At 39.4% G+C, this 25988-nt stretch overlaps 2 protein-coding genes across 4 annotated transcripts in view; one reads left to right on the forward strand and one right to left on the reverse strand.

Annotated features, from left to right (window-relative positions):
- Positions 1–25988, forward strand: part of Trpc5 (transient receptor potential cation channel, subfamily C, member 5) — a 279520-nt gene that overhangs the window by 174465 nt on the left and 79067 nt on the right. The gene's annotated exons all lie outside the window — the stretch shown is intronic.
- The window catches only part of Trpc5os (TRPC5 opposite strand), a 29126-nt gene continuing 3482 nt past the window's right edge, over positions 345–25988 (reverse strand). Inside the window, exons 1-3 of one of the 2 annotated variants that reach the window (XM_005404632.2) lie at positions 6235–6290; positions 5204–5311; positions 345–1775 (exon numbers count right to left, since the gene is read on the reverse strand). In XM_005404632.2, the coding sequence (XP_005404689.1) occupies positions 1142–1474 (333 nt within the window). In that variant the 5' untranslated portion in view covers positions 1475–1775; positions 5204–5311; positions 6235–6290 and the 3' untranslated portion in view covers positions 345–1141. Of the gene's footprint in view, positions 1776–5203; positions 5312–6234; positions 6291–25988 lie in introns of those variants that run through there. The other variant, XM_013504509.1, reaches the window with a different exon arrangement.

A 25988-nucleotide genomic window follows, 5' to 3' on the forward strand; every position in this document is an offset into this window, starting at 1 on the left:
AATAATGTCATAATATCAACTCTCTATGCGTAAGACTAAAAAGAAAGATGTTATTTTAAAATGTGAGAGGAATATTATGGTTTTGACAGCTCTTAGTGAGATAAGATACCTGGGTGTTTTACTATTACAAAAGGTTTATACAAGTGACAATTGTAATATTAATAGCAATAACTGAAACTCTAACTCAAAGAATGGTAATAATAAAGTTTAAGAAGCAGGGCTGGGGATTTAGCTCAGTGGCAAAGTGCCTGCCTGGCAAGCACAAGGTCATGAGTTCGATTCCTGCAACCAGAGAAAAGACAAAAAAAAAAAAAAAAAAAAAAAAAAAAGAAGATGCACTCTATCCACTCCCCTTTGTGGACCATCATCTCCAGGTTTATATAACAAGTGCTTGCCTTCCACTGGTGAATAGTCTTTTTAGAGCCTTGTGTAGTAATTCTAGTACTTCTTTATTTGGTATAATGTACCATTTCCATTTGGGGAACAATACTGCAAAGTAGTTGTGACGTGGGTCAGCATTTGTAGGAAAAATTCTGCACTGGAACCTCTTAGCCGCAGCTTTTTCAAAAGTTTCTCCCTTGCAACATTCATCTGAATATCCTTCTGTAGTTTATCTGTAGATACCATTCTTTCAGAATTATCTCCCTTAATCTGCTGTAGCATCCTACTTGACAAATCTTCTCTTAAAGATCCAATAAGGGATGATATTTTTTCAAATACAAGTATCCTAATATTGTCCCGTTAATATGAAGACAGTCACTGTAGTATCATCAGGGGGTTATTCTCCTTTTAACTTGTTTTTCATTGTAGAACCGTGAAACTGAGTCCCAAGATGTGAGAGGTCCCAGTGCTTTGGTCCATTGTTAGGTTGAAGAGATTCTCTGCTATTATTTGTGCCTATCATCAGAAATCTTAACAGAATGGAGGAGAAGTAAAAGAACCATATTGCTAAAGTCAGAACATTCTGAATAACAACAAAGAAAAACCTAGCCTTTTCTGGAAGGAAAACAAATCTTACTTGCTCTATAAATTTTAACAATGAAAATGTGCAGCTAATATCTAGAAAAATCGGAACAGCTAATATCTAGAAAAAACAGAGAACTAATCAGTTCTCACATGTTGATTGAGGGAAAATTGGGACTTATTCCCCTCTAAAATTGTCGAGACCAGACAGCAGATCTTCATTTATATCACCTATGTCTAACAATGCTTCATCTATGTCGAGGATCAGGTCTTCATCATCTTTTAGTGAAAGTATTGATTCCAAATCAGAGAAATTAGCAAGATCTGGTAGTGGGGCTTCATCTGGAGGAGCTGCACCTGCTTCTACTTGTTCTGCTCTATTACTTGGTTGTAAACGAGGAATTTGCTGCCCTTGTGAAAGAAAGTGTAAAATCTCTTCAGCAATTCTTATTAACTGGGCCACACAATCAATGAGTCCACCAAGGAGTTCAGGCATTGACACAGGCTCCATGCTTCAATTCTCTCAGGTAAAATACTACTAAAGGCTGTAGCAAATAAGCTCTTGATGACAGTAGATCCTATGGGCCCAACAATGGTTCTTTGGTTGTTTTAAATGAGAAGTGAGGATGCTGACATAAATATGATGGTGATCAAATATAGAAGGAGGCCAGTGGTACTACAGAACTTTTGATGGTGTTGGTTCACCTCTCACAAAATGTACAAATAGTACTGTTGTTTGTACTAGTAGTGAACTGCTATTATAATGACCATCAGACAGATTGTCACAGCTGAGAGACAACAGCAAAGCAGACCTAATAACAGAATAGAGAAATACAAAGATTAGCATGTGTGAGCTTTTATTCATCCTACAGTCCCTGGCTATAGGATACCTCTATCAAGAGTTGACCATAAGATTGAAGGGGAATCTGTAGCTATTGTTCCTCACTTTTTGATACCTTCTGATGATCTACCACCTCTCTTCCCTTTGAATTTCTCCAGGTCTTCATCTCTCATTAGGGAATTTGAGACCAAGTGAGCACAGGTAGTTGGCCTGTACCTCTTGAAGAACTGTATTGAGGGAAGACATGAATTCATGGTTTTTCAGTTAGCTCTGTCATTACTAGCACCTTTGCCTCATTGTCATTTATAGCTGGAGCCACTAAATATTTTCTGTGTTTTTAATAATCCATTAATGAAAGCTTCCAATTGCCCTGAGTCCTGGTACTGCATGGTAAATGAAAGTCCCACATTTTGTGTCTTTTGCAAACTTTGAAGAACTGCAGTTATAAAATTAGATCCATGGTGGTTGTCAACTTAGTGCCCACTTTCCGTATCTAGTAGTTAGTTCTTCCAGCTTTGTCTAAGGCCATAATGTACTGTTTTTATCTGCATGCATAGTGGGCTCTGCACACCCACTTCTTTAAGACAATATTGTTTGAAAATCTAGGGATCAGTCTAATATAAGCTACCTGCCACTTTTGTCTACCTTACCCTTTAAATGAATTCATTCCCCTTAAAATGGATTCATTGAGGACATAAAAGTTACTAGTAATTTAACATACCTCATACTGTTTACTCACTTTTTTGTTTGATTCATGGTTTTATTTTTTAGTTTCTCATGTACTTACCTACTACATTTATGTCCATATACCCTGAGGTTTCTCTTGTCCTTTCTATGACTTTAAAGTGAACTGACAAGGGAGCTAGGTCAGTTGGAACCCAAGGGTGCATGGCCTACATTTTTTGGGAAGAGGCAGATGTTCTCCTCTCTCATTCAAATGGGAATTTTGTCTCTCCAGTCTAATAAAGATGATTCATGTCCTACATGAACTGCTAAAATCTTTTCATTAATTTATTTTCACATCTCTCTTCACCATTTTTTCCAGCAATAGTCTAGTCCAATATTTTTCATTTATTAGATCATGTATCCCTAGTCTATTGCTGATTAGTGTGGCTATATACCTTTGGCCACTTTTTTCTTGGGCATACCTACCCATTAAATTTCAGAGTAGCTATGCTGTAAATCGGGCTGCTTGTCTTTCTCTGACCTCAGTCAGGCTTCTCTTAGTTAAGAATCTTAGAAAGCAACCATCTATCTCACTCTTTTAGGATACCTTCAAGCCTATTATTGCCTAGTTTTCAGCTGTTCTGACCAGAGTGGGGCCCAGTAAGCCAGAGGCTTCACCTCGAGCTAACTGTACTCTTTAGATGATTACTGGAGTATAGTAAGTCATCAGCCAGTTGGTGTGTGACTTAAACATGGAGCTGACTGGTCCCTACAGGACCTATTTTGATTCACTCAGTTATATAGTATCTCCAATTAGTGTAAGTTCTGTCAGATCATTCTAATTTTTAGTCCAAAATCCTACCATTTCCCACTAAGTTTACAGGGTATTTTTGTGTTATGGCACTTAAAACTATCTCATAGATTCTTATGTTTTCTGTCACCCACCCTATCATCATTATTTATATAGACTAAAATGTGTCATAAGATTAAGAAACCTGTTTTGTTTTCCACTGTGTGTCCAAGGTAGAGAAACGTGATTGGTATGTGGTAGGAAACCCATGTCCTTGAATGAAGGGAAAATACAGCAGGAGGAAGGAGCAATTTTGGTTTTCTGGGTTTTTTGGTTTATTTCTGAGATAGGGTCCTGCTCTGCAATTTAGGCTGGCCTTGAACTCATGGAGATTCACCTGCCTCAAGCTCCTGAATGCTAGGATTACAGGCATGCACCACCACGCCTGGCTGGGAAGGAGAACAATTTTTAGCATATTCACCCAGTAAATACAGTCAAGCTTCAACCGTATGTGGTAACAGTCATGAGTAAAAAGATCAACCAACTCATCAAAAAGTATAGTTGATAAAACAAAGAGGCACAGAATGACAAAAATATTAACAAATCATATACAATATCTAAGAAATTGTACTCAGACTGTGTAAGAACTTCTCAAATTAATAATAAAAATACAAACAACTGAACCTTTTAAAAGGGCAAAATTATGAACAGTCATTTAAAAAATGAACAGGTAATAAACTAAAATTTGACAACACTAAGTGTTCACAAAGGTACAGAACAACCAGGATTTTCACATGCTTCTGGTAAGAGTGTAAATACCTGTCAATTACTTGTAAAACCAGCACACACCTATCTATGTCCTGGGATTCTACTTCTAAGTATTTACCCAAGAGAAATAGAAGCTCACAAAAAACTTTATACGAATAATTACAACAGATTTATGTATAATAGCTAAAAAATGTAGAAAAAACATCAAGTATCCAATGACAGGACAATAAAAATAAACTGTGGTTTATTCATAAAATGTGACACTAATCACCAATAAAAATGGTGCAACTCATAGTAACAAGTACATAGAATATTAAAAACTTTGAATTTAATGAAAAAGCTAGCCTCAAAAGAACACATGCTGTATGTTTCCATTTATATACAAGTCTAGAAAATGTAAAATAATCTACAGTACAAAAGTATCAGAATAAAGGTTGTATCCAGGGTATGGGGGCTGATTGAGAATAGGTATAAGAGAACTTTTTAGGGTTACAGTAATGATATTTAAATAGGGCTGTTAGTTACACAGGATTATGCATTTGTCAAAACTCTCTTAAAATTTGTACATTTCACTGTATGTACATTTTACTACCCTCAAAAGTAAGCAAACATAATCCATAGCCTCAAAAACTATGCATCACATGAGATGGTATGTCCTAGTTATCTAATAAATGTATTTAGGGATGAACTATTATGTCAAACAATGAGAATTCCACTTTTTATACAGTAGTACATTTAATTCTCATAATAAAAGGACTCTGTGAAGTTATGGGTGGACAGACTGAGGAGCAGGGGGACTGAGTAACTCACCCACGTTCCACGGTCACAGGGTAAGTGAAAATGCAGAGCTGGAGGTCAGCTCATGTCTAACCTCCAAAATGCTGTGTCAGAGGATACAAAGTCAGGTTTGCCTACAGTTTGCCAACTGGCTATAATGGGGCAGTGCCTACATCTCATTCTCATAAATAGGAAAAGAACTATGAATGCTAATCACATTTCTGGCACTAGAAACAGACTGAATTTGAAGTTGAATGTCACTAATGCAAAGGGATGGAGAGAGCTAAGTCAGTCTCCTACGGAATCCCTATCATCTGTCACAAGGAGGTTCAGAGATGTGTCCACTATTTGCCCATCTGTGGCCTACAAACTGGCCTAAACACTCAGAAATTACTCACCTGTGATAGAGCCAAGACGGATAAGAAGGGCAAGGCTATGGCCATAAAATGGTATCTGTTCTTCTGCTTTCAAATAGGACAGGAGCACTCCTCCTGCAACTAAACCCCCTAAAAAAGATAAATTGCATAATCAACAGGTTTAAGGATATCATCAAGATGTAGAATAAGGACATAATGCACAAAAATTTCAGAGAGCAAAGAGTCCATTCTTTTTAAAACTTTGGCTTTTTTATTTTAATTTTTATTTTATTAGTACATATTTGTAGTGCATTTATTTTATTAGTACATCCATCTTGGGGAGTAGGTACACGTACACAGCACACTTTGTTTCATTTTTTTACTCTCCTTTACTCTCCTTTTACTCTCCTTTACTCTCCTTTACTCTCCTTTACTCTCCTTTACTCTCCTTTTACTCCTTTTACTCCACCTCCCTCCCTCATCTCTAAATCTTTTTTCCCCGTTTATATTCTTATGATGCTTTTCTTTTTGAGAGTGTAAGTAAAAGTGCTTTTATTTTCATAAATAAAAAGGTAACTCATTGTAGAAATGCCACTCAGCAGAAGTAGTGAGTGACACTGCCTGCCAGGGGCATAAATGCAGCATTAGCGTGAATAGTTAGAGTTCTCTGGCCTTCTTGTAACTCCCTCAAATTCTCAACTTATTATTATTCTTAACTCACGTTTATAACATATAATGTGGGTATTTAGGGACACATCTCTTGTAAATTGGAAAAGTTCCAGGGTACCGAGGGTGAGGGGGAAAGAGAACGTAAGAATTAAAATATGCCGTGCACAGGTACTGAAGAGTCCTTTCTAAGTGAGCTGACAGTCACGGACATGTCTTGTGGCATTTGCTAATTCTGGGCACAGGCTGAAGATGCAACTTGGCCCTAAGGTAGAGGGAGTCTACTGAGGAAAAGGAGAAATCAGCATATTTTTAGGTAGTTGCAGGAGGTTAACATATGGGATTGAAACTTAAGACATGCAAACTGGGTTTTCTTACTGGAAATTAGTTGAGTTTTGGGTTGGTACCTGGACAGAAGAGGCACAGTGAGATCTCTCACAGTCTTCTGGAAATTAGAGCCAACTCCTCACTAGAAAAAAAAGTATTGCACAAACACACTACTGGTATCGACTTCAAAAAGTCACCTAGATTTCAAACTTAGAGGGACATAGAGAAGTTTAATGAATCAATACAATCAAAACCACTCTCAAAGAGCACGTTAGACAAGTGATTCTAAAACTTACAAGGATACAGAAAGGGCTTAATATAACCAAAATATTGAAGAATAAAATTGGAGGCTATATAGTACTATCAGATCAAGACTGAGTCACATAAAGACAAACACTGCATAGTCTCTCCCACATATGGAAGCTTAAAATGTCAATCTGAGTGTATAACTGTGATTACTAGAGGCAGAACCAGGTAGCACGGAGGGAAGAAGAAGGGAGTTCACATAATGGCACCAAAGCACAGAAGGAATGTGTTCTGTATTCACACCCCAATGAGATCATAATAGTTGATACTAACTTATTACAAATATCATGAAGAACTAGAAGAGACAAATTCGAAGCTTCAAATATAAAATGAAAGGAGAGGGAAATGTTAATTACTTTGATTTGGTCAGTGCACACCCTATGCATGTGTTGAAATAGCACATGGTACACCATTAATATGTACAATTACTACATGTTAATCGAAAACATAAAAGTTTAAAAGGATATTAAGGCTAATTTTATGGCTATGTAAATTAAGACAGCATTGTAGTGGCAGAAGGACAGACAAATCAATGGAATCATGACCCTTACTTCACACCAAATACAATAATAATAATAATATGAAATATAAAAGAAAAATTAAAAATCAATGAAAAGGTAAAACAATAAAGCATCTAGATCAAATTACAAGAGAAAATCTTCATGACCTTAGGTAAGTAAAGATTTTTTTACAGGACACAAAGAGCATTAACTATGAAAGAAAAGATTAGTAAGTTGAATTTCATTAAATTAAGAACTTCCACTTATCTAAAGACAACTTGAGAGAAAAGTTCAATCATAAGATAGAGAGAAAATACAGTATGTATCCAACCAAGAACTTATAACCACTCTATACACATCTAACAAAGGACTTACATGCACTCTATACACACATTTTTCAGTTGCTGTAAATCAGTAAGGAAAATACAACGTGGTTTTAAGAAAGGACAAAAGAATTGAACTGACACTTCACAGAAGAAATTATGCAAATGGCCAAGAAACACTTGAATAGTTGTTCATCATTATTTCTCATCAGGGAAATGCTAATTAATACCTCAGTGACACATACAAAAGTCCACCAGAATAGCTAAAATTGAAAAGACTGACATCCAGCATTAAAAATATGGAGCTGCAAGGGATTCTTATACATTGCTGGTAAAACGTATCTGATGCAACTACTCAAGAAACTATTTGGCAGTATTTACTAAAGCTGAACATACCTTTATCTTGTGAACCTGCAATGCTGCTGTTAAATATATAACCATATTAAGACTGTAAATGTCCATCAGCACACATGTACAAGAATTTTAAATGAAATTAGATGCATAAAAGTACAGCACTTTTATGAAATTCAAGAACAGGCAAATGAATGTATGGAACGGAAGTGAACGAAGTCGTTACCTCTGAGTAGAGGGTTATTGACTATAATGGGATAGGAGAAAGCTTTCTGGGTTACCAAAGATGTTGTGTATCTCAAAATGATTACATATATTTAAAAAGTTAGGTGATGAATTTTGAGATACAGCACCAAATCCAGCTGACCCTGATATCACATGACTATAATCCCAGTACTCTAGGAGGCTGAGGCAGGAGGATCACAAATTCAATCCCATCTTGGGTAATCAAATTAGAACCTGTCTCAAAACAAAACAAAAAAATTTAAATGGCTGGTACTGTAGCTCAGTGCAAAGGCCCTGGGTTCAATCTCAGTATTGTTCAAAAAAAAGGCACTGAGATAGAGCCTTAAAATTTGCATCAAACCTCAAACATTTGATTTTTTAATTTCAAGTCTTCTTCCTATAAAACTAATGAGGCCAGCAAGATGATGATAAGACTCCACATTTTATAAATAGCTCAGAAAGACTACTGGGGCACAGGTGACAGTAACCATCTTATAACTATGATTTTTTTTATTTTTTTATTTTAAAAATAAAAGGAGGAAAACATTAACAGACAGACAACATTTTACAAAATAGCAACAGTACAGACAATACAGGGCTACAAACAAAGTGGTAGGAAATTAACAATGCTTGTTGTATTACATACTGATATCTTCAAAGTGGTTTCTCATGAATACAGATAGACACATGCAATATTGATCAATCAAGGACTCATCAACTATGATTTTTAACCTCTCTCTAACTCTCTCTCTCCCTCTCTCTGTCTCTCTCTTTCTCTCTCTCGACATTTTTGTTAGCCTAACTAAGTCAAAAGTCGATAATTTTTCTTTTAGTCCTACCTTGCTATTTTTTGCTCTTTCTAGCTGGAAATCTAGAAATAAATGTCTAACAGTAGGGGAAGAGGAGGAAAGGCATCCAAATCCTCCAGGTCTATGTTCATAGTTGATAGGCTTTTCTGCATTAGGTAAGGTAAATTAGTTCACATCTGAGGGGAACAGAAGTATTTACGTGGGAGAGATTAAAATGTGCCTTGGATGAGTACAGGCGTCAGTTTCCTACTCACAGACAAGAAATGTTTTCATAGCGCTCCCTTCTGCAGTGCTGCAGCACCATTTGGGTACATGCGTTCAGTTTAGGGGTGTGTGTGTGTGTGTGTGTGTGTGTGTGTGTGTGTGTACGGTGGTTGTGTGGACTGCACCCAGAGCCTTTGCAATGAGCTACATTCCCATCCTTTTTTTCTTTCCTTTTGAAACAGGGTTTTGCTGAATTGCTGTGTTGCCCTCACTAGGCTCAAACTTTCAGTCCTCTTGCCTCAGCCTCCCAGAATGCTATGATTAAAGGCATGTACCACCATACTCAGCTGCAATCTAGATTTGTTTGTTTGTGATAGCAGGAATCGAACTCAAGACCTTACGCTTGCAGGCAGGCGCTTGTGCCACTGAGCTATAGCCCTGGCCCCAGCAATCTAGATTTTCAAAGTAACTACTCTAAACATATATGACGTCTCACAGCCCTACAATTTCTGAGGAAACATTCAACAGGATCTTGTCCTCAAAGGGCAAATTTGATCATTTTGACATAGCAGTAGCATTTCTGGGAGAATATAATAAACAAAGCAATAGGATTTACTCTTCAAACTTTTTAAAGCTGCAAATCTTTGCCTTTAAAAAATCTGTGCAATAAGGCATTTGCCTGTTATAGGATCTGACATTTAAAATCCCCATGAACCATCTTTAATTTATCAAGAAAAAAAGAGAAAGAAATGTGCAGCTGAAGAGCTAAACACAGCCCCTTCTTGAAAATCTATGAAAAATTTAAAACAGAAACTCAAACAAGGGGGAGTAAAATATGTCCTTATGGTCAACTTAAACCAAATTCGACTGAATTTCTTTCCTCTTCCTCTAAATTTTCTCACTGCTACAGACTCACAGATTCTTGCATGCCCTTCAGAAAAACAACAGTCACTGCAGCAAACAACCACTTTTGAAAATACCTCTTAGTTATTTCTCTAGACAGACACAACATTTCCTCAAAACACTGTTCGAACATAAAGAGAGGCATCTATCCTGACTTGGTGGGAGCCACGTCAGCTTGTCCCCCCACATCTTGGCTGCTGTGAGATGCCCCAGGACTCCAGAGAGTCTGCAAAGAGCTGTTACACTTTGAGAAAAGGTTTTGGTTTTCAAATTTTACCAGTGCAGAAGACAGGGCCTAAAATAAAGGAAATGAAAACAGAACCTAGATGCAACAAGTAAAGGGATTCTATTCCCAAGTCTTCCTTCAGTTTTCAAAGAGGGAAAAAAGGAATTTGTGTTTGCTTGTCAGAGGATCACAGTATTCTCTTTGGGAATAAGATAGTAAAGAATAAGACAGTAAAATGATGCTAGTGATCATAAGTAGGACATGGCATCATCAGATTTATATTTGAATCCTAACTTTACCATCTACTAGCCAGAGGTTACTAAATTACCCTGCCTCAGCTTCTTCATCTATAAAATGAAGGTAATAAGTCATAAGAATTACATGAGTTAATACATATGACGAGTTTAGCATGGTTCCTTGTATATAGTAAATACCTAAATGTTAGGAAAGATAGCTGTGCTAGAGAAATTCCAGGATCCAGGAAACACGTTCTAGCTACTGACTAGCCTAAAAGGCAGGGGATGACTGTAGGCATTATAAAAATGTGAAGGAAGTACCAGAGATAAAATTCCTTTCGTAGTTATAACCAACATTAGAGGATAACGTTAAAATTGAATTGAGACAGGAGGGGACAGACCTGTCTGGCTCTAGTTCACGCATGACCCCTTCAGGTGGTGGGAGGACAATCAGAGGCTATAGGGCAGTGATGGCAAACCTTTTAGAGCTTCCAGCGATACAAAGAGCCTGCTGCGCCACGTATGCCATAGGTTCGCCACCTCTGCTCTAGGGTATCTTTGCAGATAAACAAACTTTGCAGATAAACAACCTAACCTGCTCTCACACTTGAAGCACTTTCTCACTCTGGTTCTGAGCTCTGGCAGGGCTGTAGTAATATGAGCTGCACAAGCACCACTTCTAGGCTGGTGAAAACTGACAACACTGAGAACTAAGCATTCGCTATGCCTCCAGGACACTGCCAGCAGCACAGAGAAGGCTCTGTACTTGGTATCAGGGCAGTGATGTTCACCAAACATTAACCAGTTACTCTTCAGAAACAGTTGCTTAGGAAGTAATTGGCAAGATCACTGAGGCAAGGTAATCAAGGTGCATTACCTTCTGCTTACCGTGACTGCACACAAACTAATCCAGACTTTCGAGTCTTCCCACATGAGTCATTTCAGTAAGAAGGGGAAGGAACATCACGGCCTTTTACCCCTTAACACCTTCGCCTGGATTTCATCTGAACTTCAGGAACAACTGTCAGAAATTTGACAAGTGCAAGTTAAGCATAACTTGTGTCCTATTTCTGTGGCAAATGAGAGCTTTCCAGGAGAGACCAAATTCATTCATTTTACAAAGAGGAAAGATAGAGACCATATAATTCTTCTCTCTGCCTGTAAACATGCTTACTGTCTGCATGCCAACCAGCTAGGACTTTGCATTTTTAATGAACTCAAAATATAATTCTGTAATCCTCCTCTGTAGCTCATTCCAGTGTTTTATAATTTCCTCCTGCTAATTACATCTTCAAGGGTGTTCACACACATTAACCTCCATAATCCTGTGCATCCTAGATTATTCCTATCTTACAAGTGAGGAAGAAGTAAAAACTCAAGGATGTTAAGTGACTTGTGCAGATTACACAGCTGGGTAAGAGAGCAAGAATAAGATGGTGATTCTTTAAACCTTCAGCCCTATACACAGTCTATTAAACTGTGGCCTATCTTATTCTGCTCAAGGGATATCCAAATTACTAGAAAAATAAGAACCAGTGGACTTACCACACACTACTTTACTGGTAGAGTGCTCACCTAGCAAGTGCGAGGCCCTGGGTTAAAACAGCGGCACTGTGAGAGTGGAACAAATATGGCAGAACACAGGCTTCTAAATCACTAGAACCATTGTTTATGGACAAAAACTTCCTTTAGGCTCAGGGTGTAGCTCAGTGGTACAGCATTTATTTAGCCTATGCAAGGCCCTGAATTCAGTCCCTAGCACTGTCAAGAAGGAGGAAGCTGGGCATGGTGGTGCACTCCTGTAATCCCAGCACTTGGGAGGCTGAGGCAGGAGGATTGCCATGAGGTTGAAGCTAGCCTGGGCTACACAGTATGTTCAAGGCCAGCTCGGAACTATATGGTGAGACCCTGTCTCCCATCCAAGTACTAACCAGGCCCGACCCTGCTTAGCTTCCGAGATCAGACAAGATCGAGTGCATTCAGGATGGTATGGCAAGAGACAAGACTGTCTCAAAAAGACAAAAAAAAAAAAAAAAAAAAAAAAAGGAAGAGGAGGAAAAGGAAGAGGAGGAGCAGGAGGAGGAAGAAGAGGAAGAGGAGGCAGAGAACAAAGTTGGCTAATTGAGTGGATTAAAGACAAAAAATGTCCCCTTGAGGAGAACCATTTCATTGCCCTCATCCTTGTATACACTATTGTTCCCCGGATACACGTACAATTAGAACAGCTTCATAAAAACAAAAGATATCAAAAGCCTAAATGAACACGAATCACCTTAAGAACATGAAAATAAAAAATAAGAGCACTTGGTCTCCTGCTTTCTAACTTGCCTATGTTAAGTAGATAGATATATTCAGGGTAAATTGGAGGAGTTGGGGCAGAAAATAATACCATAACATCCTAAAAAGAAAAATGCTTCACCTTTGAGTTTGTTTGCCTTGCTTCTGAAGATTTCCTACCTCTGTTTCTCAAGATCTCTGAAGGAGGCAAAGGTTAGTATTTTAAACATGAGTGAAGAGTGAAACCCATTCCCTGTATCTGTGACACTCAGCAAAGGCATGCCAGGGCCACAGCCCTGTCTTCTTGTGTCCACCCTCTAAATATCAAAGCAGCATACTGCTCAAGCTGAAAGACGGATGGAATGTTCGTGGTAAGGTTCCTCATAAGATTTCCTTTTTCACATTAGGTAGGAGATTCTCAAGGCAGGCTCACTTGACAGGAGCAAAATCTCTCTCATCTCTTGTGATTGATATTACCAGATTAAATATTTATGTTCTAAAACACACTTCTGATGAAATATAATGACCACTTCACCTAATTACCCTTATTAAAGTCATCAATCACTTCCAGACTACTAAATCCAATTATCAATTCTCAGTTACTATATTTTTCCTTGCACCGATATCTGACATGGTCAAGCACTTCCTACTCTCTTTTCTTCACCTATAGTTACGCTCTTGGTGATCTCATACAGGGTGTAAATAATATCTATATGCAGATGGCTCACACATTTATTAAGCCAACTCAGAACTTTCTCTGGAATCCCATGCTTATATATCTAATTATTTTCACATTGATTTGTGATATCTAAAACTCAGCATGTCCAAAACTGGATCCTTGTCCTTCCCCCCAAAATCTATGCTTTAAATTTTTACCATCTCAGTGGAAGGCAGTTCTCTTGGGTTTATCTTTGACTCTTTCATCCACAATTCCTAGGCAGCCTACCAGGAAATCTTCCTTGTTGGTTCCACCTTCAAAGTATATTCACAGTCTGACCACCTGTCATCATAAGCCACCATCAACCACCTCTCCTTTTGATCACTTCCATAGCCTCCTAATGGGATTTCCTTTGTCTCACTATACAGTAGCAGCTTCTCAGCACAAAAACCAGTGTGATTCCTTTAAATGGAAGTTAGATCCTGTCAGGTGTAGAAATGTACACCTTCTGGTGGCCGGGTGTAGCAGCTCACACCTATAATTCCAGCACTCATGAAGGTGATGCAGAAGGACTGCAAGTTCAAGGCCAGCCTGGGCTACATAGCAAGATCCTGGGTCAAAAAGTTGTAAAAACACACACACACACACACACACACACACACACACACACACACATACACACACACACACAAAACCCTATTGATGACTGCATTTTCTTCAGAGTACAATGCAAGTCCTTTCAGTGATTTACATAACCCTCCAAAAAATAATCTGCAACTTCATCTTTTATTTCTGTCTGCCCATGTTCCAGCCATGCTGACTTCTGTCATTCCTCAAGTGCACCAAGCACACTCCCTCCTCTTCTAGTTCCCCTTTCCCCCTTTTCATTCTTGTTGATATTAATCTTAGTTCTTGCATTAATACATAAACCAAACAGTGCTCCCTCCAATATAATAACACAAAGGGGAAAATTATAGTTCAAGACCTCTTCTACCGTGTTGTCATCTAAGCCACTAAATGCCTATGTTGAAAGCTCTCCTCCATTGCCACAGCCACTGCCACACAAGAAGAGTGGAGACCGCCCTTCAAAATGTACCACCAAAGAGGAAGCTGGTGTTTACTTGGCAAGCGAAGAGCAAACTACTTCACACTTGGCATACCACTACCACTGGCATCTAATCCAGAAGCTGCCGCATTCTGCAGGGCTGACAACTATTTTGTTCTCAGGATAACAGTGGAAGATACAGCTGTATTTATGTACATGCGTTTTAACAGAGATTGCCTGTCACCCCTGGTAAGCTCACAGGAGGCGACAGAAATGGCCCGGCCAGGAAAAAGCAAGCCAAGTATTCAGTGCCTCCTGGTACCTGAATCCACAGTAAGAAAGAGGAAGGCCTGGTCCTCTTTCCGTGGTCCCCAGAGTGTCATTCTTGGAGGATGTATCCAATAGCTGTCCAAGAATGACTGAGTAGAGTGGGTTTGTCTTCAATACCCTTTGGCTGTAAAAGTATTCTGAAAAGGTCTTAACCAAACTACTCAGCTCTTAACTGAACTTAGTCTTTGACTAAACATTAAAGGGATTCTGAAAGGCATTTATCATGCTAAGTTTCTCACTAGATCTAACCATACTCTGTCTAAACCTTAACTGTGATTAAGCCCTGATTAAGACTTAACTAAACTGACTAGACTTTAAATAGGATAAATAGCCTATAAATAGGCTCAGGCCCTAGCTAAGTCTTAACTAAGCTCTGACTAAACATAACCTAGGTTGAGCACTGCCTGAAGTTTAAATGAGGTTTAACTAGGTGGGAAAATAGGCTTAGGTACTATCTAGTCATTAAGTTGGCTCTAGCTAGTCTTTAGCTAGACTATGACCCTGCCGAGAATTTTGTGTGTGTGTGGGTACGGGGAATCAAACTTAGGGCCTCAAGCTTCCCAGGCAGGCACTGCACCACTGAGCTAAATTCCCGTCCCCCTTTTCTTCCCTGCCTAGAATTTAACTAGATTGCATGACGTCCTATTTGGCTTAGGCCCTATGTCTTTTTTTGGTTTTTTTTTTTTGGTTTTTTTTTCAGGTACCGGGAATCGAACTCACGACCTTGCATTTGCCAGGCAGGCGCTGTGCCACTGAGCTAAATCCCCAGCCCCAAGGCCCTATGTCTTAATTAAGACCTAAGATAAAATTATGTTTATGAATAAGCTGGTTAAGTCCTACTCAGCTCTGAAGACTATTTTAGTTTTATTCGGTGCCAATCAAGCCGTACAAAAGATCTCAGCCTAGTTCATGCTTAGTCAGAGTTCAGTTAAAACTTAGCAAAAGCATTAGCCTAGTTAACACACAAAAAGTTTTGGTCTAGGTAGGGTCTCAGCACACTTAAAAGGTCATCAGACTCCACTTAAGGACTTGCAAAGAGCTAAGCTTAGTACTGGTCCAGTTAAAAACCAGTTAAGTTTAAGCCAGGGTCTAATCACAATTTAGGTCCAATCAGAGCTCAGTTAAACCTTAGTCTGCCTAAGCCGTTTGTGACTAGTCATAGACTATTTAAACCCCACTTAAAATTGAAACCTAATTTAAATTTAATTAAAGCTAAGTTAAGTATTAGCCAGAACTTAAGCTAAGTTTAGGTCTATTAAGAGCTCATTTAAGTCTCAGCCAGTATGGCACCTTTATTAATTGCTAGGCAGTGTCCAGTTAGGTCCTAGGCAGAGCCCTAACCTAATTAAACCCTAGTTACACATAGGTGTTAAAAGGAGTTTAACAAGACTCAGACATGTTCTAACTATGCTAAGTATCTGGTTTGACCTAACTATACTCTTTCTAAGTATCAACTATATTTAGACCTTAGCTGGGCTTTACCTAGGCTAAATTTTAACTATGCAAATTAGACCTTAAGTCACCTTAGATTCAAGTCCTTTCCTTAAATAAGAGCTAGTCAGAGCTGGATGACACATGCCTGTTCATATAAACCCAGCACTCAGAAGCCTAAGGCAAGAGGATTGTAAGTTCAAGGCCGACCCGGACTATCCAGTAAGACCCTGTCAAAAGAAAAGAAAGCAATGGTTAGCCCTCGGCTAAAGTCCAGTTTCTTTGGCCTCAGTCACATAGTCACATATTCCTTGAACCTCTCAGTACCCCCCTTTGGCGTGTACCTGCCATTACCTCAGCTATTCAGCAGTTGCCAAGGAAAGAAAATAGGCTTTACCTCTGCCTTACCCCACTGCTTCAGGCAACAAAACTGCTTCAGATCTCACCACAGCCAGTCAGGTTTGCAATGTGACACAGGAAGCAATTCCCCCCAAGAAACCAAGAGAAACTTGTTTATGTAGCATTTAACCTAGAAGTTAATTTTAGTCTCACCCAGTCCCCTGGTGGTCTGTACAACCTCTTCCAAGGCACTCACATTCTGTAACAAGTTTGTAACAAATAGAGAAGACAGTGTTCCCATGTACCCAGAGATGCATCTCCAGCTTTTGCCTACAATGTGCAATCGAGAGTTAAGAAGCAAGTGAGCTCATATGTACTAGAAGTGCAGTGAAGGGCCTTGTGTAACTTTCCAAAGGCTGAACCTTGAGTATTCATAGACCCTATGAACTCTCTACAGTTAGTTTATCAATTCTACTGGACTGAAGGAAACAGCCAATCTGATGTTTATTGGCTTGGCTTATTATAGGATACTGAAGTCCTCAGTTGAAAACTCAAGAATAGGATGATAAATCCACACCAAAGAATGATCAATCATTCCTATCTAGTGACTACATGGATTCTTAGTGATAAAAAACTGGTAATTTGTTCCAAATCCCTAGTGTATTATTTGATTGGGGAGTATGTGCTTATATGCATTCACTTTTTAGTAAAATGCATTTTTATTTCATTTGTTTTTTTTGTTTGTTTCTTTGTTTGTTCTTTTTTGTTTTTCTTCTGGTACCAGGAATTGAACTCATGACCTTGCGCTTGCCAGGCAGGCACGTTGCCTCTGAGCTAAATCCCCAGACCCTCTTTCATTCGTTTGGTATTTCTTTTTTACTTTTTCCAACAAATATTTTATTGACATAGTAATTGTACATATTTACAGGGTACAATGTTATAATTTAATGCACGTATAAAATATGCAATGCTCAAATCAGAGTAATTACCATTTCTATTTCTTCAAACATTTACCATTTCTTTGTGTTGGAAACCTCTGAACTGTAAAATGCATTCGATTTATCCCACACTGGGAGTTTACTTTGGTCTAATTAATAATTTTTGTCATGTGTATCAAGTTATAACTCACATTTCCATAGTCCTACTAATCCCTTAAAATATAGAGCAACTCAGTATCAGCTCTGTCTGGACTGAATGAAGGTTCTATACAGAGAAAAGCAGGTAAGTGCTTTTTCTCAGAGGAGGAGGCCTGTTCCTACAGGATGTAACAACTTCTTACATCAGCCTGTCTGAAGAAATTAGTCAACAGGACTAATCTGAGAAATAGGATCAAGGAGTTTACACATTAATTCATTCATTCCCACAAATATTTATTCATCAACTACTGTGTAACAGATATCCTCCAGAGTATAAACAATATGATGGTAAGCTCATATTGCAACAGCCCTTGACCTCATGAAGTTTCCATTCTACAAACAAAATCAGAGCAAGTTTTTTGCAGCCAGGAAGTAAGGCCTAAATTAAAATAATCTAGATCCTATAGATACAAAGGCTAAGGCTGGATATGATGGGCTATGTGAAAATGACAGAATAGATGTAAGGTATGAATTAGGCGAAAAGAACTAAGTAAATAGCCACTTAGTTATAAAGACAGCAGCATGAAGTAAAAATTGGCCTCATTTTAGAAATATAGAAACAGATCTGGGTATGGTGGTCCACACCTATAATCCCAGTATTCTGGGAGGCTAGACCAGGAGGACTGCAAGTTTGAGCCCAACCTGGGCAACTAAGTGATTTACCCTGTCACAAAATAACAAGTGGGGATGGCCAAGAATGTATCTCATTTTTAAGGCCCTGGGTTCAATACCCAGTACTGAAAAAATACCTGAAATCAGATGTTTCCTAACATCACCACAACCACAGCCACATCATCCCAGACAAGTCATTTCTATTTCTTGGGTCTTCAGCTGTCTCTTCTATAAAATGGAGTAACTTACCTAAGTGTAAAGAAAATGGAGTGCAAGTAGACTAACTTACAGCTACAGGCTCTGGAGTTACACAAATCTGAGTTTGAATCTCAGTCCTTATCACCTTATAGCTACACTATATGCCCTTGCCATATGCTTCAACCTTTCCGAGCCTCACGCTTCCTTTTCTGTAAAAAAAAAAAAAAAAAAAAAAAAAAAAAAAAAAGAATGATGCTAAGAATACCTATTTCATGGCGCTGTCATGGGCCAAAATCCAAGCAAACATGCAAAATGTTTAGTTGAATAAATTAACATCCTCTACTAAGAAGCAGGAAAAATGAATTATGCCTTAGCACAACCTTGGTTGCCTTAAGGTATTTGGCATGTATTCAATAAAAATCTGCAGACCGGTTTATCAGCTTTCACTGGAGAGCAGCAGGAAGATTCACAGACAACTTGGATGAGGGAAAGAAGAAAAGAAAGAAAGAAGGAAGAGAAATACACAAACACACACACACACACACACACACACATGATAGCTAAGATAACTGTACTACTATTTTCTACTGGTTTACTGAAAGGAACAGTTAATGTTTAATCGTTTGATCACTCCTGCATGCCTATAACTGGTAATCTGAGCAATTACTTTGAAGATAACAGTAAGTAATACAACAACCATTGGTGATTTCCTCTCTTCTTGTTTTGTAATGCTGTATCATTTTTATAGTTTTTCTGTTGTTTTGTTTTTGTTCTTTTCTCTTTAAAATAAAAAAAAAAAGATTCACAGAGCAATGCAAGGAAGGAACTTCAGAAGCTTGCCAAATGTAATCGAACGGGACAAAAGAGCAGGGGTTTTCCTTATTTCACCCAGTGCAGCTCAAATCACACTCATGCACCCCCTGGGACCATAACAACAACACAGGCCCCACTGGAGTGATATGTAAAAGCTCAGAGACACATTTTAGGTGTTTTTTTCCCCATATTCACATTTCAAGTTTAACCAGAATGAGAGCCAAGGACTCTTGAGATCTCTGCTGTGCTTGCACATTGAAACTTTCTGTGCCCCCTTTTTATACTCTTTCTCTGATATTCCTAGTCTCTGAGTAGTGTCTAAGTGGAGTAGTGGCAGGGTTACAATCTAATATTTGAGAAATGCTTTGAAAAGGAATAGGAATATTAACTATTAGTTCTACTTTGTGAACAAATTCACGAATACTTCCCTTATTATTACAGAAACTTACAAAGCGCTGCTGTAATTAGACAATTTCAGTTTTGCTTTGATATCTGGCATCATAAGGGAAGTATATTGGCATCATTTCAGTACTTGGTGCTTAACTGCAAATGCTGAGCCAAGCACTCACTGCAGGGGGAAGTAGAGAAAGGAATGAGTTTAAGGGGCTCAGAACTGAAAGTAAGACACTCAGGCTATCCATTTCCTTCTGGGGGCTATGAACATCCTCAATTGAGGATGGTTTTAGGTAGCCCTTGATGAAAGACAAAGGACCCAGATCACTTAAAGCAGTGGTTTTCAATCAGTGTGATGCCCCCACACATACAAACACACCCAACAAGGGGACATTTGAAAAAAACTGGAGACTTGCCGCAACGAAAGGGGGAGCAGAGCTAACTACCGAACACCCTACAGTGCATGAAACAGTCTCCTGGAACAAAGAGCTATCCAGCCCGAAAAGTGAATAGTGGTCAGGCTGCAAAATTGTGACCTGGAGAATTTTTCAGTCCCTCTCATCCTAATAAATTAGCAAATGCTACGGAAAGACTTTCCTGTGGGCATTGTGGAAAATACACATCATGGTCTATATCCCTAAGGCAGCTTAGAGTATAACAGAAAAGCCAGCAAAGTCCACTGAAGCAAACACAAAATAAAGGACTACATCACTGCCCAAACACCTGCTAAGACACTGTGCACGGACACCACAAATCCAGCATATCCTCAACTCTGGATGACCGACTCACCCTGGCTTACCCAGGACATCCCCAGTTTTAGCACTGAAAGTATCTGTCGAGGATAGTAAGTCATCAGAACTAAAATGAACTCATCAGCATCTATCCCAAACCCCACACTCCTCATGATCTGACACTATGACATCATTCATATCATATGAGATACCCTCCCCTTCGGCATGAACTTCAGCTCTTCTTTATCCTCCACCTCTCCATGCAATTGATTGTCAAATATTGTCAATTTTATCTCCCAAATATCCTTTTACCACCATCTCCTTCCAATCCCCACTTCTAATTCAGGTCTTTAGCACCTCTCACCTGAACAGTTATGAAAGACTCCTAATCATTCCTCTTGCCTCCAGCTGCTCCATCTTCTCACCCTCACCCCATCTACTAACTTGTCTTCCATACTGCTAAGAGTGATCATTCTGAAGTGCAAATCAGATCACACTTAGGCAATCATCTCATCAATACGGAAGTTCTGCACACTGAACCCTAAGAACAGTATTAAACCAAAGCTCCCAACTATTTGAGCAGGATGACTACATACTATAACTTAGAAATGTTAGAAATGACTAAAACTCACTGAGCAGTAATACAGATGCAAGTGAGAGAGAAAAGCAAAAGACAACAAAAACCACCACCATATCCCTGAGAAGCCAGCAATTCTGAGTTTGTCAGGTACAGTTCTGCATTTCTCATTTCTTCAGAGAAGAGTAAAACAACCACAGTCAAGGCAAGTATTGCCAGGAAATCCCGGATGGTACAGACCAGCATGGCATTAAGGCACACTCGAAACAAAACTAATGAAAACTTACATTACGCTGAAGCTAAGACAGTTTGAGAGTATTCATTTGTTGCCTTAGACTGTTAAGTCTTAACTCATCTGTGGCCTGCTCTCAAATTGTTCCTTTTACAAGAGTCATAAACTTTTCACCCTAGACTGGCAAGAAAGCTTAGAATTTGCTTGAGTGGTGTTTGTATCCCCACTTAGATGGGGGACTGCATATAGATTATGAAATAGATTATCTATCTGCATATAGATTATGAAAACTGAAAACTGCCCGATGAAGGAGAAGGCGAGTGCTTTCCCTGGGGGGAAAGAGAGCACAGCCTGTTCTTCAGCAAAACGTATTTACCCTCTGTCTCTTCTCAGACACGGGCAAAGAGTGAAGTGTTCATAAATTCACCTTGGGAATAAGGGGCTGACCTTCAGAGATCATCAGAAAGCGCTAGCTGCCAGACTAGCAGAACTGTCACCCAATGCTTACCTTTCTAATGGTGAGCATTTCCATCACATTGCAGGTAACTTCCACTAGCACCCAGCAACTTGAGAGCTCTTCCCTTCTCCTCGAAGAAGACTCCTTCACCTAGGGTTCTGCCCTTTTATTGTTCTGAAATTCGTTTGACTTTTTTTTCTTTCTGACCTTAGTAGGACATTGAAACATTGAAACCTTTCATACAGCTCTCAAAGACCTTGCTCCTGAAACTCAACCTCCCATAATTTTAGGTGCCTCCAGTCAGGAACAGACACATAGCCCATGCATACACATGCCGTGCTCAGTGCATGTGAGCACACGCTCACGCAGCCCACAAACACATATCCCTTCATTTCTTATTTGTTTGTTTGTGTCCCGGGGCTGGGGATCAAGCCCAGGGTCTTTCCCGTGCTCAGTGCGTGCCGTGCCATTCAGCTCCAAACCCCGGACCTCCACTACTGTTCAGTGCATCAACACTCTCCACTCTAAACGGTCTCTGCCCTAAAGAAGTTTAGAGTTAACCAGTGAAAGCAATGAAACACAACTAAGAACAAAAATTCCATGGTCATGTTTCCTTTAAGTACCATACGAAGTTGGAAGAATAGAGAGGTCAGTGTACACTTGAATCTTTAGGAAAACTCCACATTTTTCAAAGAATGAAATCAGAATTCAATCAAGTAAAACACAAGGAAAGGGATTTTGAAAACAGAAAAATCACGAGTGAGTACCTTATCATCCATCTTTCTCCAAGTCAAAACTGGCCTGTTCAATTCCCTGTCCCACTAATCCCGACATATCTCCCTCCAACTTTCAATTTAAGTCTTTTCTTTGGCAACATAGGTTCCTAGAGATGTGAGCAAGAATAAGAAAAAAAGTACAGATGACTGGTATTTAGGTGGACAGTCACTGTGTGCCAGCTACAGAGGTATGTTCTATCAATTATCACTTCTAATGAAAATAATTTAACTACTTTTTTTCAATAGTGTGCTATGTGCCAAGTAACCAGGCGCAGTGCCAACAACCATCTGTTCATAGTATCTCATTTAATCCTATTAAGAGATATGCAGTGTTAGTATTAGTATTCCCATTTGAAGATGAGGAAATTGAGAAGGACGTGACAGATGAGAAAACTGAGAGATGCAAAAGGACTTGTCTGAGAAGTACACTGCTCATAAGTAGCACAGCCAGAGTCTAACTAACATGTGTCTAACATCAAAGAGTATATACCAGAAACTATATGGCATGGTAGAGCAAGAGCTGGAAAATCAAAGAGCTGCAGCCCCACCCCTCCATGCTCATTCAGAAAGTGGTTTCTTAAAAGTAAGCATTTAGAACCCAAGAAAGACAATGTATGGGGGTGGACAGGAAAAGTGTAACAGTGTATGAGATGGCTGGTGGACAGGACAGTGAGGGACAGTGCTCCTGGTTTGCATAAAACACATGTGAGCTACCTTGCCATGGTGCCTCCAGGCCATGCTTCTAAAAGTTCATCGAGGAAAAGCCATTGTGAACAAATTGTTTGCTTTGAGTCAAAATCATACCCATGCAATCTTCCATCTGGTTTTAAAAAAAAACCAGGCAAGGTGCTGCATGCCTATAATCCCAGTACTCTAGGAAGATGAGGCAGGAGGATCATAAATTGAAGCCCAGCCTGGGCAGTTTTTGAGTTAGCAAGACCCTCTCTCAAAAAAAAAAAAAAAATGAGTCTGGTGTGGTGGCACACACCTGTAATCCCAACACTCGGAAGGCTGAGGCAGGAGGATCCCTGCGAGTTGGAAGTCAGCCTGGGCTACAAAGTAAATTCAAGGCCAGCCTGAACTGCATAGTGAAACCCTGTCTAAAAAAGACAAAAATAATTCATTAAAGTGGTCTAAGGATATAAGTCAGTGCTAAGAGTCTAGGTTCAATCTCTAATACTGAAAAACAAACAAACCTCTGAGGCATCTCAGCTAAACTTTTTGCTACTCTAACTTCTAGTTTTTCTCAAAAAATTCTCTCCTTTTTCTCCCACCCTCTAAAATACATCTTGCATAATAATGCAGTTTTTCATCCGGGAATTTGTCAGTTTTTGTAAAATCTTATTACAGTGAGGACTCTACCGATTCTACCTCTATTTACTTCAACACACTACTGCTTACCTACCTACCTCATTTCCTCTCACTATGACCAACACCTTCAAGCTCCTTTCCAAACCTCCAAGCCAATACTAAGCCTTGCAGAAGACACCCTCCCCATGTTCAGAGAAGTAATAACAAAAGCAGCAGTGCCAGTGCATGCAAACTGCGTAGGCCTAGACCGTGTCTATTCCCATACGCAGTCACTTCAATGCTACACATCCAGGAAGCAACAATCTGTCCTATAATAACAGCTGTAAAGCTGAAAACGGCCAACCTTTATCGATTGCTTCCTCATTTAATCCTCACAATAATGCATGATGAGAAATGAAAAGATTTGTTTCCTAGTTGCCACAGACTGAATTAACTCTCTTAATCTTTATAATGACTCAACAACATGGGTTACTGTTATAACCCTCCCTTAGCAGGTGGAGAAACTGAGGGTCAGAGAAATTAGGTAACTTGCCCAAGGCCACACAGCCTGTAAGTGATAGAACTTTAATTTGCGTTACAGGTCTTTCTGTCTGTCTGTCTGCGAAGACCACGCTTCTGCCCACACTGCATGGCATTATTTCAAAGCTTTAATTTTGCAGCCTGTATTATGCTTTTGGCTTCCAAAAGGTGCACGAGGAAGGCCACCTTCCATACTTTTGGTGTTTAGAAGTTTCACAGCACTTTCCTACCCATGAACCATTTGTTTGCTACAGTAGGCCTAAGAGGAAGGCAGCACCTCAATTACACAGATAAAGACCCAAGTACGAAGATCCGCCTCACACGCCACCATAAATCAGAGGCCAAAACAGAGTCAAAGTTCAATGCTGATGCTTCTTGACTTAACGCGAGGTTGTGCTCTGATAAACGCATGGTAAACCGAAAATGCTGAAGTCAGAAGTACAGTCAGAACACCCAACCTATGGGACCCCCAGCTCGGCAACACAGTGCACCACAGAATGCCTGGCATTAGCTTAATCAACAGTCTACTGCTCTCTGTTTTGATGTCTTTTATTCTTCGAAGTATTTCTTTCCCCTTCCAGCTTCCTGATTTAAACCAGGAGGACTGCAACTCCTAGCTGAATTGACCATATCTTATATGTCTTTTTACTTAGTTCCAGTGAGTTTCCATTCCCTTCGGTCCACTTACTTCAACATGCTATATCACTTCCTCCCTCCTTCCCTCCTAGAACTCGCCTCTTTGGAGTTAAGACATGTGCTCCCACCACCCTCTACTGCCATCTCATGGCTACAATGAACTACTGCATTGGACGACTCCTTGCTCTAGTTTCTTTCAGAGTCCATCCTACTCAAAATAAGAGAATTATAGTATCTACCAGAAAACTCCACTGGGCTCATTTTGACTGTTGTGCATACAGTGGTGCCTCGGTTCACAAACTCGATTCTTTCTACAATTCTGGTCACAAACAGAACTGGAAGACCACCGATTCCGATTCAATAGTTAGATTCAACGTTGACCTTACGGGGAAATCTGATTCAGTTTTCGTCCACTTCGGACTGTGCCCAGAATCTTGGAGAGAACTGAGTTCGTGAACCGAGGTACCATTACCTGCAAATGAAAAACTTACTTTAAAAACTATGAAACTATGTGTTCTGAAATAGTTTTCAGTATCCAGCCTTACTTTCTGCCTTTTGGTTCAAATTAGTGAGGCTTAGCTCTTGTTTGAAATTACGGGATGGCTTCCAGTTGACTTACTTTGTGAATCTGCACCTGTGTTGCCATTGCTACTTGCACCTCCAAAGGGGGACCGAGTCTGCTTACTTATTACAGCAAGAGCTAGTTTACTTAGTACAATATGTCTCAGTAATCCCTGGGTAAGAACGCATATAACTTTTTTCCCATAAAATTCATCATGGGGGCTGGGGATTTAGCTCAGCGGCAAAAGCGCCTGCCTAGCAAGCGCAAGGTCGTGAGTTCGCTTCCCGGTACCGGAGAAAAACCAAAAAAATAAATAAATTAAAAAAAAATAAAATTCATCATGGATTAAGTTATTTGAGTGGGTAAGTATCCAATTGTGTTAAGAGACTACATATAAATGCAGAGGCTACTTCTAATCATAATTGGGCCTAAACTTGCCAATGCATTCTTGGTCTCAAATGCTTACTGTACTAGCAAGGAGGGAAACAATTCAGCAATCTCGCTGCAATGGTGAGGGAAAGAAGGTGCTGGAACCTTTCTGCCTGCACTGCACTGATTCATTTTTTGAACATTTTTTCACCTTTTCAGAATCCAGCTTGACAACTACAAAACAAACAAATTCTTTTTTTTTTTTTTTTTTTTTTTTTTTCCGGTACCAGGAATCGAACTCACAACCTTGCGCTTGCCAGGCAGGCGCTGTGCCGCTGAGCTAAATCCG

The sequence above is a fragment of the Chinchilla lanigera genome, unplaced genomic scaffold, assembly GCF_000276665.1.
Source record: "Chinchilla lanigera isolate Chin_1 unplaced genomic scaffold, ChiLan1.0 scaffold00089, whole genome shotgun sequence".
Taxonomy (NCBI): domain Eukaryota; kingdom Metazoa; phylum Chordata; class Mammalia; order Rodentia; family Chinchillidae; genus Chinchilla; species Chinchilla lanigera.